Here is a 14,283-nt window from a genome sequence, read left to right as displayed (position 1 = left end):
TGAGGCAAGTGGTTGGGAGAATAAAACTATTTGGGATGCAATGTTTTCAGTTCTTTGGTTTTGCTGGTGCTGTTTGTCACCAGGGAAAGTAGAGAAGTCCCAGAGCTGCTGGCCTGAAAAGGACAGGAAGGTGACTGAGGAACAGATGCTGCACAGACAACAAACAACAGATCTCACTGTGTTACATCTCTGAGAGGTACAAACCTGTCACACTCCATTAAGTGATTTATCAGACGAAGTAAAAATCCCCAATTCCACAGCACACTTGACCTCCAGCTTGAAACAGAGGTTCCACACCAAAGTAAGGTCCCACCAGATCCAGTCAGCTGCATCTCAGAGCAGCTCAGAGGGTTCCATGCCCCAGCACCTTCACTGGCTCACCTGCACATCTCACAGGGCCCAGCACTAAAGCCCAGCTCCTCAGAGCCCTCCTCCAGGGCACAGCTCCTGTGTGCTGCTGTAGTGCCATTAAAAGGAAATTAAGCCTTAGCAAAGCACACCGATGGGAGTCACAACCATCTGCTCCTCAGCTGTCTTACCACTAGCTGAGCAAAGACCCCCACGTGGCAAAAACCCCCAGGAAAAGAAAGGTTTTACAGATATGTAAAATGCTGATTTTAAATGAGGCAAGCCCTGTGCCTCCGGTGTTAATGCACCTCACAAGCAATGGAGAAAGGCAAGTATCTCTGAGGTGGCTTTCTTCCAGGAAACTCACAAACATGGAGTTTTTTGACTTGCCAGTGGTAGAACTGGGAAAGTTTCTATCAGATGCAAAAAGCGTCTTGTATAGGAGGGTGACTGGAATTCATTTGGACTAGCAGAGATCACAAGAGCATCAAATTATAAGCCATGATGAGAGAAAGGCAAAACTTTCTGGGCAGTTTTGACATAAAGAAAGCGGTCAGAAGCCACAGCTGAACAGAAAAAAATAGCTGTAATTTCATGCAAATTTAATGAGCATATTCTCCAGGCTCCTCCATACCCGATCCTGAATTATGTGAACCGTGCATCATTCAACCTACAATTCTGCCTTGGGCTACACAGCCCTGTTCTCATGTGAAGGTGAATACACAGGAATGGAAACCAAGGAAACTCACTTCTTTGGAAGCCAGAAGCCAAGAAATGAGGTGTCCATTACAAGCAGGGGAAAAAAAAAAACAACAACTAATGTCTGGCATCTAAGAATGAAGCCAGAAATCACAGGTCAACCTCATATTTGACAAGGGGCAACTGGTGCTTTCGTATAGAAGCACCACAGCCTGGCTCTGAGCTGCAGCCCAGGGAGCACAGAAAAGCACGCTCCCTCCAAGCGCTGCTCAGGCTCTGTGCAAGGCAGCAGCACAGTGCTGAACTGCACCCTCCTCCTCTCTGTCCTCTGTACAATATTACAGCATAATATTACAACTCGAGTTCTGCAAGTGCTGATAAATGGATGTGAACTGGGACTTATGCAACAGCCGCTTCTGCTCCTGAAGATCCACATTAGCTACTCATCACAAAGCATCTCACTGCAGCAGCACTCTCAATTCAGTTTGTTTTTTCTATTTGCAAACAAACACTGTTGACTTTTAACTAAGGAAAGTTCCTTCCTTTTGAATGGTGTAACTTGCAACGTTGCCAAAAGTAAAGCCGTAAACAAACAATGTGGAAAACACTCATTTCTCACTGCCAGCACTAGCGAACTGCTCCTAAGTCATTCACTGCTATGCTGCACCTGACACAGGCAGCATTCTGCAAAGGGTAACAGAAGGAAACCAGAAGCAGAGGAGTACCATTCCAACCCGATCAATTTCTTATCTAAACATTGAGCAAACAAATCTCCAAAAGAAACTTCACAAGTACTTTATTGCAGGCAATTAAAGTGACACAACGCATTATCCCAGCTAAGGGCTCTCCTTTATCACAGCCACTCTCCTGATGCTGCAGGCTCCAGACTGGAACATAAGTCCCATAACCAGTGCCCTGCTTCTGCCCAGCTCCTCCAGCCTCCCCAGCAGGCTGCAGATACCCCCAAGCACAGCCATCACAAGGACGCTTTCCCAGAGCTGCACTATGGGGTCCCAGCTCTTCACTTTCACTGTCTTTTCCTCCTTTCATTCTCAGCTGCTTAAGCAACCCCCTTTATCCCCTGTAATTGAGCCTGCTTTCCAGATTACCCTCACGTTTAACCCCTTCAGTGCCCAGCAGAAATCAAAACCTCTGGCACATGGCAATACAGAAGGGCCATCTATTTTACTTTCCAGTCATTTACTGGCACCTGAATTACCTCCACACTGAATTGCAAGAGCTCTGACTTGTTCAGAAACATTCTGCAGAGATGAATTCTTCGCCGTGTGTCTGCATCTTTGTCATCTGCTACTTCCTTCCCCCGTTCAAACCTTCATCTGAGAATCACAGTGAGATGACTGAGCATTGTTTAACTGCAGTATTTTGCTGATGAAAGAATGTCTGTAGTGGTTTTTTTTACTCCTGCAGCACACAAATTTATGTAGCTACACAACAATAAAGCAAAGTCTTAAATATAATCAGCAGAAATACTTCAAGCCACGGCAAGCTGATAAATTATTTAGAAAGGGGCTCGATAAGACCTGAAGGGAAATATGCATCAGCTGTGCAGCCCGGGAGCTCCCAGAAACAAAGACTTTTTTCATCCTTGTCCCTTTTAAGGCTTTTCCACCTGAATTATTTGTATGTAACAAGTACGGGCATTTATTCGAACAACATCTTGCAGTTACAAGCAGACAAGGGCTGCACTGGCAGCGATGTTAGAGGACTTCTCAGACAACATCTATTATAGAAACAGTCCTGGAAGGACTGACACGATCCATTTACCAGCAGTTAGCACTATTTGTGCATTCACAGTAAGATATCGATGACAGCCACTTCCTGGCTTAAGGAGCCACAGTAACAAACCAGTAACACACCTAGTTTTCCCAGAATTGTCTTCTTCCCATCAATTCTTCTGCCATTCCAAAACACTGAGAAATAGACAAAACTAGCTGTATTAGTATTTATATGAAAGGTCTAGGAAATTCAATAATGTTCCTATTGTTTTATTGCAGATGGCACATCAACTTCTCTTTATTACTGCAGAAAACTCAAGAGCCCTGTAGAGTGCAATAAAACAGTACGTGTTTAGCTTTGCAATGTTTCAAAAGGCTGTGATTTACTCTTAAGGAACAGGCACCTTGCACACAAACATCCGAGCTGGGTAATTGCCTCGTGTTTTGTGCAAACTCTACGAGGCAGCGTGAGCTCAGCCCACACAGCGTGTACCTGCTGCTTCCAGGCGCCTGGCCCTCCTTCCTCACTAATATGGACTGTGGTGCTAAGAAGCAGAGAGAGCTTTGTTGTCACCTTCGCATCGAGATGTTTTACTCTTCCTATTTGTTTTCAGATGCTGTTTGTGTTTGCTGCCAAATCTCTGAGCTGGCAGAGAGAAATTTAAAATAAATTGCCAATGCTCCATAAGGAAGAATGCAAAAGGAAATTCTCCTGCCTTAAACGCATCATATATACTTCAAGAGTAGCCGTTCTTGCACAAACACCAAAAACACTTCAGGAAAAAAGCATACCCACTGGATATTCACATTTGAAGTGTTTTGTAGCAAATTACCCAAAGATTTGCTAATGGAAACATTTCACTGCTTAATACAGTAGATCTCCCCCAGGTAACAAACTGCTAATGAAAGATAAACCCAGTTCTACTTGCACACCCCTGAATAAGGGGGCAGAGAAGTATCCAACACAGGTAAGAGGTGAAGAACCCATACTACACTTATTTGTGTTCATACTTCTCGGAATCTATAGTTATTCCATTATGTTTGAGTCCAAAAGCTGAGGAGGGACTCAATGCATCCAGTGAAGAACCATCCAGCATCTATTCAAAACCACACATAGCACAACCACCCTTTCTGGTGAAAAACATTCCCATTGCCCAGCAAAGGTAAAAACTGTTTACTACTGCAAAGATAATGTCAAAGTCATTTGTCTTTTATCCGCAAGTATTGGTCCTTTATGAAGGAAAGGGAAACATGGGGAAAGAAAACAAGGAGAAATACAACAGGGTCCCCTTATCCATACCTCCTTAAAATGAAGACCTTAGAATTAGTGCTGCTCCATAAGGGAAAAGGCAAATCTACAGGCAAGCTCATTCAATTGAGTTATTATTTCTGTTTGGGTTGCACGTTATTTGTTTATAATCATAAGTTCATGCTTTAGTAGTCAATAGCAGAGATAGTTTGAAGAGGAATATTCTGACCCAGACTGCCTACAGCATACAGATAAGGACACAAATGTACTGGGGAATATTAATTGTGAGCATGATGCTACAGCTTGATTCCTGTATTCAATTGAAGCATGCTACAGACATAACACTTCCTTCTGGTGACCTCCGAGCAGTTTATTTACAGAGAGGCACAAAACCATGCACTCTGAAGCACCCAGAAGCAACACATTTCCCCTAAAAGCCAGCAATGCCACCTTCAACTTCCTCTTTATGTTGCTATTCAGAACACTCACTTTCAAAAACTTAAACCCACATCCTACGAAAGCTTATATACAAACTATACCAACCCCTATCTAGTTTGAATTAGACATTAACAAAGCTTTGAAGTCACCAAAACCAAAAGCTTTCCTCCACTACTAACTGCACCACATTGACTTCTTCCAATCACCAAGTTCAGAACAGCACTGATGAGCACTGGGACACACACTTCTGAAGTAGCTGAGGGCAAACACACATTTTTATTACAGAGGGAACCACAAACTCAGAATGAAAGATCAGAGAACATCTCAAAAATAAAGACGGGAGAATTTAGAATTCAGCTGTAGAACACAGTACTTAAAACAAATATCCCAGACATGATTGAATTAAGCACCAGCCAAGAGAGACACCAGCTTGAGAACTGGATAGTTTGGCAGACTGTGAGAATTTATTCACATGGATGGATGATTGCAGCAACCACTGCTGCCAGATACCGTGCTCTGTAACAGGTATGGTGCTTGGATTCAATAAGAGCTGAGCAGCAGCCCTGGAGAAGCACCACGCCTGCAGCTCACAGGGGAAAGCCCAGGAATACTTACCCTTGGCTGCCAGTTTTCATACTGCTTCTGCAAATTCGCACCAATGGTTTCCAGAGCTTTCTGAGGACCCATGGACAGAGGATCTAGGAAATAAAATGCAAACGAGTCTTTTTGACCACGGTTAAATCACTCAGCTTGTCAAGAGGACAAAATCATTTCCACTTCTATATGCATTTAAGCCTCTAGCAAATCCATGCTATGGTTTTGTAAAATTTGGATCTATAACCTGGGAGACCCAAATTCTTCATTCAAATACCAATTAAAAACCACTAGAGCCTATCTAATGTGGAAGAAGGCCTCACAAAGGTAATCAATACAACTGTTTTGAAAGAGAAGCGAGGCTTAACACTTGTTGCTGTTAATATTGACAGGAGGTTTCTGTAGTAAATAATGACCAAAATCGAAACAGTTTATATAAGTATCACAAATGGTGTGTAGCGTCTGAAGCAGGAAGCGAAGGTAGTAAATGAAGCACGACTTTGCATTTATCAAGAAAAAAATCATCAAATATTTAACCACTTTAAGAAGTTAATTTTATCACCAGGTAATTACTACAATCCAGAGCGAGTAAGATGTCAGCTTATGTGCTTCATTCAGAAATCATGGCCATATAATTGACACTTAACAAGTTTCCAAAAATCTAGAAGCTAATACCTGAAAATTTAATACAAATTATTTTAAAAGCAATTCACCGAATCGATGACATTTTTAATATCATCTTTATGAATATTCTATCTCATACCCTCAGAATAAAAACAGGTATGATGAAAGCAGAATCTCTTATATGCATTAAAGCAAGGATTTTATTTGAAATACATTATCCTGATGCAAAACAACTTGAGGTAACACATTGTCTGCATTTTGCCAGACAGAAAACAAACACAAGCAGTTTTTATGCTCAGGCTTTAAGATACACACTTCCTTCAGCTTAGCTGCAGCTGCTGCTCCAGAAGCACCACCAGAACAGAACAAACACTTCAATCCTCTCTGCAGACCTTGCAGTTTCAGCACTCATTTCCATGTATCTCTGTAATCTCCGGCACTCTGAACCATAACAGCGCCCTTGAAATTTAAAGCAAGTTTCAAGCAGATACCATTGAGCTGAACAGTTTGGTGGACTTGGGAGGGCCTTCAGAGCAACGAACATTGCCAACTCAGGCAGTGAAGGAGGCTGAAGGTGACAAGGCTGAGCTCCCTGAGCCTCCAGCAGCACCAGCCCTGCACAACACCATCCATGGCTGAGCTCTGGAGAGAACCACAACGCTCCTGATGTTCCAAAGGCACATCTGGAAACACAGCAGGAGCTGCAGCTGGTTTCTGGCAGAGATGCTGATGGCCATTTGTTACCAGAGTGCACAGGCTGATGATCGCAGCTCAGCCTTCAGTAACAGCAACAGCCCCAAAATGCTTTCCACACTTGTTTCTACATCTGGCAGAGACATTATGCTTCCACAATACACACCATTAGCTTCTCCTAAGACCACTATACAGAAGGGAAAACAAGGATATTTTTGCAGATTACGCAGCTTTAAGTTTCTGAAGGAAGAAGAAATGGAAACGAATGCTTGTACAGAAATGCACTAAAAATTTAATTAAAAAACTGCATTCAAAATTCTCTTTGTTGATGATAAGCACTAATAACTTTATTTTAATGACTCTGCAATACTCCTCGTTCTCTTTGCTCTCTACCCATGTACAAGTGAGAAACGAGGAGCTGTTCTCTCCACTGACTAGACATATTTGTTAGTGCACGCTCATGGTTTTTTAATTGCTATAAAGTCATCAGCATTTTTTGGTTAAAAAAGCACCATAATGAGATGCTGCAGATTCATAAAGCAAGTTAGAAATGAGACGTTCTGAAGTTTCTCAGTTTCTTGTTTTGTTTTTTCAATAAGTTTAATTTGTACAATGATAAATTTGCTACTGCAGCCTATCATGCACCTTGAGGGGTAGGATTATAGTTCTGCGTGTGTCACTTGCTAAAGACTGGATATTTCCCATTCTCCTATGAAATCCAGATATCTTCATTTTCTTACACAAGATATTTCAGACTTACCCCTTCTTGAGCATCACACAGTGTTAAAAGCAAGGAAACTTTTGGCTTCCTAACAAAGAATGAGGAAGTCACCCAATGCTGCATCAAAATAAAAAGCCCGTGTGTAGGCACTGATGGAAGACATTCTTGGGAATAGCTCCAGCTCTTCTGAATTTACACTCCCAATTCAAGCAGCCTCAGAGCTGTCGCCTCAAAATGCAGTGAAGTCCACACATATTAAAGACATTTCTCTATCACGTGAGATGGGGTGACTGTAAACCTTTGCAGAGCAAAGAGGTTTTTACACTAAAGATGTAACAGCTCAGAAATCTCCTTAGATACTTATAAGTCTACAGCAATTAAAAAGAAAAAGGGCAGGTAGGTAATTAGCAGCTTGTTCTTCTTTCTCTATGATATCTCATTTTAAAATAAAGCAGAAAAGGTGACCTATGGCAGCAGTTACTGATGGACACATACAAATCATCCACCAGACTTCCTTCAGCTCACCCCAGTTTGAAGTTCAGGAAGCACACAAGTTTGGGATGACCACACAGCAGCTCTCAACTTACCTATCCAGCACTCCAGGCGGGCACACGGAGTGGTCTTCACCACGTCAGGAGGGTCCACGCCGACATTTAGGCACAAAACTAAGGCAACACTAACAGTCTTCATCTGGAAAGACAACAAAGTGTTCACTTAGTGTGGAAAGTGATCCATTCAGGGGTTGAAATTCTACCACTATTATAAATTCTGAAGTTTCAGCTACACTTTGTTATCTGCTCTTTAACATGGACTACTTTAAGGCAAGGCTGACTACATCTTTCATTTCTCAATAGAGCAGTAGAATACTGTTTAAATAGAACAGTACTTACACTACAAGAATAGCATTTATTCTTTACATTACTATTTTTACATGTTTTATCTTTAATACAGCATGGAAATGGATGTCACTGGATTTCTTCTACACATCTTAAATTAGTCATTGCTCAACTGAGATACATTATTAAGACACGTGAATATGCCATTCAGGGTCACTGATCAATATGAGAATGTATTATATCCTTTCCAATATTAAAACCAAAAACAATAGAAGGAAAAATGCCCAAACGACCAAGGAAGCCATTAGATATCTGATGGTGACACACAACAATACGTGCAATTTAGACAGACGCTGTCTTAGTCACTTCCTCTCAAGTCATCACAATCATCCAGATTTGGAACTCTCTTGGATACTCATAGCAAAACAGAAGGGGATAAACCACACTGTGATCAATGTACAGCTGTGTTCCTCAGTCAATGAGACTGCTATACACATGGCAGTGAGAAACCCACTGACACCTGAGCTGCAATGAACCAATTACTAAACACCATAGCAGGTTAAAAATAATACTTGAAAAGGATTATTTTAGTGCTTCATTATCTTCTCTAAACTCCTTCATCCCACTACCTAAAACTGTGTTCCAGCACCAATGGAGCACAGGCAAAGTGCTGCACTTGGCAGAGCACAGCCACCTGCAGCCCCACTTCCCCAGGGTGCTCGTTACCATTCAGAACAGCAGGAAAAAGGCCCAAACTGTGTGCTCATAGAAAAAGCTAGAGCCACACAAATGTATAATTTATAAAGGAAGCAGAAAGTGGAGCAGAACACTATTCACACTGAGAAGGGGAAAAGGTTCTACATCGGGAAGGAAACCCTGAAGCAGAGCACCAGCATGATGAAGAAACCCAAGTAAGTGAGAGTGGTGCATAGCAGTGCACCTAGAGGGTGAGCTTCACAGGACCCCATCTGCAGTGAGCCCTCTCTGTGCTGGCACCTTGCTGTTGATCTATTTCATGTTGCCTGCATACAAGAAAAGTGTCTTCAAGAAGAATTCCTGGGCTGGGTTAGTGCTGTGACCCACACAGAAGAGCACAGGGCTCCTGCCCCAGTCCTGCTGCTGCACCACAGGTTATTTGCAAGAAACATGCATTATTTTCAAGGGAACACAGTGATACTGAGCATTAGAAATGGACTGAAGAACAGCCCCAAAGCTTTAACATTTTCAGTTTGTGCAGCACAAGTTCTGTATGTTATAGGACTGGCCTAACTTTTAAAAGGAACTAAACTGCCCAAGAGCTCCACAGAGCTCTGTCCAGATACCCCCACTCGCACACAATAACTCTTGGACTCTATTTGATGCAGCATCAACAGTGCTGCCATCCCCAGCACAAGTCCCAAAGCCAACAGGCAGCACAGAAAGCAACGGGACACAGAGCACATAGACTGCTCCCTCTGGAGAACACGTCCTGCCAAGCAATCAGTGTCTCATTTATTTATTGTTTCCCGTTTATGGTCTAATACTTGTTTTTCAATATTTTACTAGTAATGTCTGATCTGTGACTTATGCTGAACGAGCCGCTATTTATCTTATATTCCCAAGTTCTGTGTTTTAAATAAGCATTTCTCCTTGAGAACAGACAGCGAGCCAGTAATGAAAAGTTAAGTCTAACTGATCCCAAAGACAAATGGGGTTATTTCCCCTCTGTCTACCTCCCCACAAGAGCCATAAAGTATTATATTTCACGACTATTTGTTCTGCTAATAAAGAGCACATCTTCAGCAAGAATTACAGCTCGCCTGCGCTCCTCTCTGACTCCTATTCAACATCCGTGACGTTGGATCGTTGCAAATCAAAAGAAAGGCTGAACCCAATGCACTGAATAATGCTTTTTGCATTTCTGAACTGTTTTAGAAGCTACTACAAGAAGCTCTGTACAGCACTGACAGCTTTGTAATACAAGAACTATGGGGACATTCTCATCTGTCATAAAAACTCATTGCAAGTTTTTTTACATTTCAAGACCAAATCCATCACCAAAACCAAAAGAACAGATATTTGGTAAAGAATAAAAACAGGAGAATGCAGAGAAAAGCCTGAAGCACAAACCCTAAGTGCTCCTTACACCTGCAGGTTAATCGCTGCTGCCAGATGATAACCAAGGTACGAACACACACACTCTGTTCATGTGCTGAGAGCAGCATGTGCTTCACCCTGATGGAGAACAGCAGCAATTGGCATGTCCTGGCCCAGCAACCTCAGCCATCTGCCCTCAGGGATGGGTGGTATTGTGCACAACAGAACTGCTCCCAGGCTGAGTCACAGCCATAGAAGGGCAGGGATGAAAGGCAGAACACCTGAGAACTATCAGCACACAGCAACTTTCCAATGAGCCCAGCTGTCCAGGATGACTGGGAAAAGATTATTGAATGTGTTTTGGCTGAAGAATCTCAAATTGTTCCTTCTAGAGACGGGGTAAGAAATGATGCAAAGCAACTTCAGAGTCATTGCAAGGGCAACAGACATGCAAGGAAGCAGAACAGTATTAAACATCCCTTCCCCTTTGTTAAGCAGTGAAAGAAAGCATGGAGAGGCTGAGGAGGCACATCTGAACTGGGAGGATCCGCACCCAAACACTGCCAGGGCCAGGTGAGGCTGAATTCCCAGAAGGGCCCTGAGTGCTAAGGGCATCTTAGAGCTACAAGGAGCAATCAATCACCTCTTTGTTACCAGTGGAGTTACTGTGCTGTTACCTTCAGAAACGCCCAAGGGTAGACCTGCATGGTAGACCAGCACAACAGCAGCCAATTAAAACAATGTGTCCAATTAAAAACAAGGAAACCCTAAAAACCTCTCCAGAAAATCTTTGAGGCCAAAAAGGGACAGAGCCCCAAGGAAGTGAGGTGTCCTTGAATTCCTGCAGCTGCACAAAAGCAGAGGGGGAATAAAACCCACAAAGAAGAAGCCAAGCATTAGCAAACGGCTTCTGAAAGTGGTATTGATTGGCCACAACTGCACCCAAGAAAAAAAATTAAGTGCAGCATCCAGAATTACTCATCTTCTCATTGCACTTTTCTTGAATGGAGCAAAAAAGGTAATTTTCTGTCATTTCACGTTCATGGTGAAGTCTCTCCCCACTCTAAAATTATCTTTGCTAGCGATAATATTGTCAGCTCCTTTCCAACACATTACACTGCATTTCTATCGCTTATTACTCATACTGCAAATATAATTACAACGAAGCACTCTCCAGGAGCTATTTAAGGGAACGAGACTCCTGGACATTTCTGTGTATTAAGCCATTAAAATTTCAGATTTGCAATAATTATTTTCTTCTCCACCTAGAGGAAGTAGAAATAGCAAATTCATGGCTGTGTGGTGCTTTATATATGCATTGCCTATTCCATTCTTTAAACGTGGACTTAAGCCAAAGCTTAGAGTGGGAAAAAAGAAGACTTGCTTCCCAATTCTTAACAGACTGGAGGAAATTCCCCATACAGTTCCCTGGTCTTGGAAACCTAGGGGGAAAAAAAGAGATTATATGATTAAATCCAGGTGAATAAAGGAGTGTATTTTTACTCTATAATCTCTGAAATTCCACAAAGTTAGATCCACTGACTTTATCTCAAAGCCTCCTACCTTAAATTACAGAAGAAAAAAGTATTTCAGTGTGACGCTCAGATGTAGCAGAGTATCTTCTGATTTTAATCTAAGCCTACCAGAAACACAACTGTAACTGACAGGAGTGAATTATTACCTCCACCTTATAGATATATCTCCCTACCAGCAAAATCAATGGGATTGGAGATTGAACGAGCTAAAGATTTCAGTGTTTGTTACTGTTCTATAACGGCAAGAGCTTCTTCTTTCAAAATATGACCAGCCACACTCTTCAGAGCTGTTGAAATCTGCTCTCACTGCTTAGAGATAAGAACATTTGTAGGCAATGGTAGATACAGCACGAGCTTCCCAGCTCTATTCAATCAATACAAACCATCTTAACCCAGAATGACCTCTGTTCTAGGTAAGAGGAGATGCAGATCTATAAGTGGGATGGCAGTGCTCATTATTTGCAGCAGGGGGTTCGAGTAGGGAGAAGCTGAGTTGCTTTGTTTTGGTTTTCACTTCGAAAGATATCAGTCCACCAGCAGCGCCCCAGGCTACGTCTCAATTTGCACCCCTTGTAGTACAGCAACAACCACTTCTGTTACCACTGACCTAAAGTGGTTTTCAGCCACAGCCAGAGGAGGGACACATCACCACTGCTCCCAGGGCCGCCCCACAGCTGCCAAGTGAAGTGCTCCAAGCCAGCCACACCAGTTCACCCTCATGCAGGAGAACAGGAACTACGCTGCATTCAGTTTAGATCCTGGGCTAACTTAGTGGGTTAGGAGTTCCTTAAGCACAAACACAGTTGACAGTGCGTGAAAACGCAGAAGAAAACACAAGACAAACGCTTGAGATGCAAGAAGTCAAGCTGAAGGGGAGGCTGCAGCCCACATATGAGCTCCTAGGCTAACAAGACCCTGTTTATTGCTACAGCAGCCTCAGTGGCCAAATGCCTCTTGGTGCCGCCCAAAGCATCAAGTTCAAGCTGGAATAACAGGCACAAGCTCCCAGTGCAGCTACCCTTCACTGCTTTCCTTTGCCACAAGAAACATCTGCCATGAAGGCAGGTAAATGCTCCTTGTCTGAATTAAATGCATCTGTATGCAGCACTGCCTTCATCTGCATTTCCATAGAAACCTAATTGTGTATTCCTCTTCTACAAAAACAGGATTTAATTCTCACTCAGCAAGTTATGAGGCAGCAGGAACAAAACGTTTAAGTGAAACTATTACAACCAGCTTTCTCGCTCTCCACTTATTTTAGAAATCAATAAGTATAGCACAGCTTAATTTAAATATCCTGAGTTTAGTAGCAACTTGTCAGTAAAAGCGGGTGTATCTGAAACCTTTTTATTTAAATCAGCTTTCATGACTTGACTGCTTCTGAGGCTGTGAGATTTAATTCAATATACAAAGCATAACTCTAACCCCCTTGTGTTAAAAATATTCTTTAAATAAATAATAGATCAAAGCAGTGTCACTTTGATGGCATCTGTAGTCCAGAGAAGCGGGAGATAGAAGATTAAATGTCTTCAGAGCAGTCCTAAAGGATGAAAAGGGGGTGAGAGAATGTTCCGTTATTTTGTCTAGATTTACTACTGATTACCTTTCTTATTCAATTCTTCCCTCTTATTAGATTCCTGCCTTCTAAAGAACCTTCAAGTTCTTATAAACTCTGGGGTTTTTACGGAAATGGAAGAAGGTGAGGGGAAAAAAAAAGTAATTCCATTCCCAAATCTTAGTGGAATAATTTCCTATAGCTGTAGTAAGTTAGGATCGCAATGTAGCATAGCTCAAGATGACAAATAAGGGCAGAACCAGCCTCTGCCTGTAGTTTCTCCATGATTCATGGGGAAAAAATGCCATAGATTTTTACCTGCAACTCTACAAATAGGGGATTGTTTCAGTTAAACAACCTTCCTGCTTTAAATATAGGCTCATTCTGTGCTTTGACAGGTGAACGGATCAAATTCAGAATAACAGAATGTTTTCCATACTCTCAAATCACAAGAGATAACAGGTACAACCCCTCCAGCCCTCTCCGAGTCTTTCAGTAGTATCTGGGAGAGAGAAAAGCACAGCAGAGGTGAATCAGATGGGAAGAAGGTGGCGAGGACCAGGAAGGGAAACAACAAACCAGGGGAGTGTGACAAAGTAGCACTCAGACAGAGACAGTTACATGTTGGTTTTAGTTTGATTAGCAACTGTAGACAGGTGTCAGAGGCCTCCAATGCTGACTCAGGGCCATAACACCAACTTCTCCTCACTGTGTTGCAATGCTCTACAGATAGAAGCAACCTTCTGAAATCAGCTATGAGACGATGAGAGGAATTCTTTATAAAACCAGAGAGCATAACCCAGCAGCAACATGAATTCAGGAGGAAGGGAAGAAAGTCGTGTTCATCAGCAAGAGGTAATTGCACAGAATGGCAAAATTGTCCAAATGAGAGCAAATAAAGCTGTCCAAATACACAGTGACAAGCACTTCTGAGAAGTTGTTTCAAGCTCACAGCAAAAACAGAAGGAATAATCAGAAACATTCTGACATGCTTCGACTTTCTTATTTCACCGAAATTAGTCTCAGTCTCCATAATGCTGGGTCTGAATTGCTGAGCTTTGTGAGACATGCAGAGTACTCTGAGAGATAGAAACTACAACCCCACAGGCGCATAATGCTGTAACCACTGCTCTGCTCCTCACTGAGATGATTCCCTTTGTATGTATGAAATGCACTATA

At 42.3% G+C, this 14,283-nt stretch overlaps 1 protein-coding gene across 6 annotated transcripts in view; it reads right to left on the bottom strand.

Moving 5' to 3' along the window:
* RPTOR (regulatory associated protein of MTOR complex 1) overlaps positions 1-14,283 on the bottom strand; it is a 112,977-nt gene that overhangs the window by 97,002 nt on the left and 1,692 nt on the right. For all 6 annotated transcript variants that reach the window (XM_015880020.3, XM_015880022.3, XM_015880023.3 and 3 more), the window contains exons 2-3: positions 7,690-7,792; positions 5,086-5,168 (exon numbers count right to left, since the gene is read on the bottom strand). In XM_015880020.3, coding sequence (XP_015735506.1) covers positions 5,086-5,168; positions 7,690-7,792 — 186 coding nt within the window. The remainder of the gene's footprint in view (positions 1-5,085; positions 5,169-7,689; positions 7,793-14,283) is intronic.

The sequence above is a fragment of the Coturnix japonica genome, chromosome 23 (assembly GCF_054131305.1).
Source record: "Coturnix japonica strain WE chromosome 23, WE-NBRP24, whole genome shotgun sequence".
Taxonomy (NCBI): domain Eukaryota; kingdom Metazoa; phylum Chordata; class Aves; order Galliformes; family Phasianidae; genus Coturnix; species Coturnix japonica.
The sequence above is the reverse complement of the archived record's forward strand: the minus strand, read 5'-3'. Positions and strand labels throughout refer to the sequence as shown.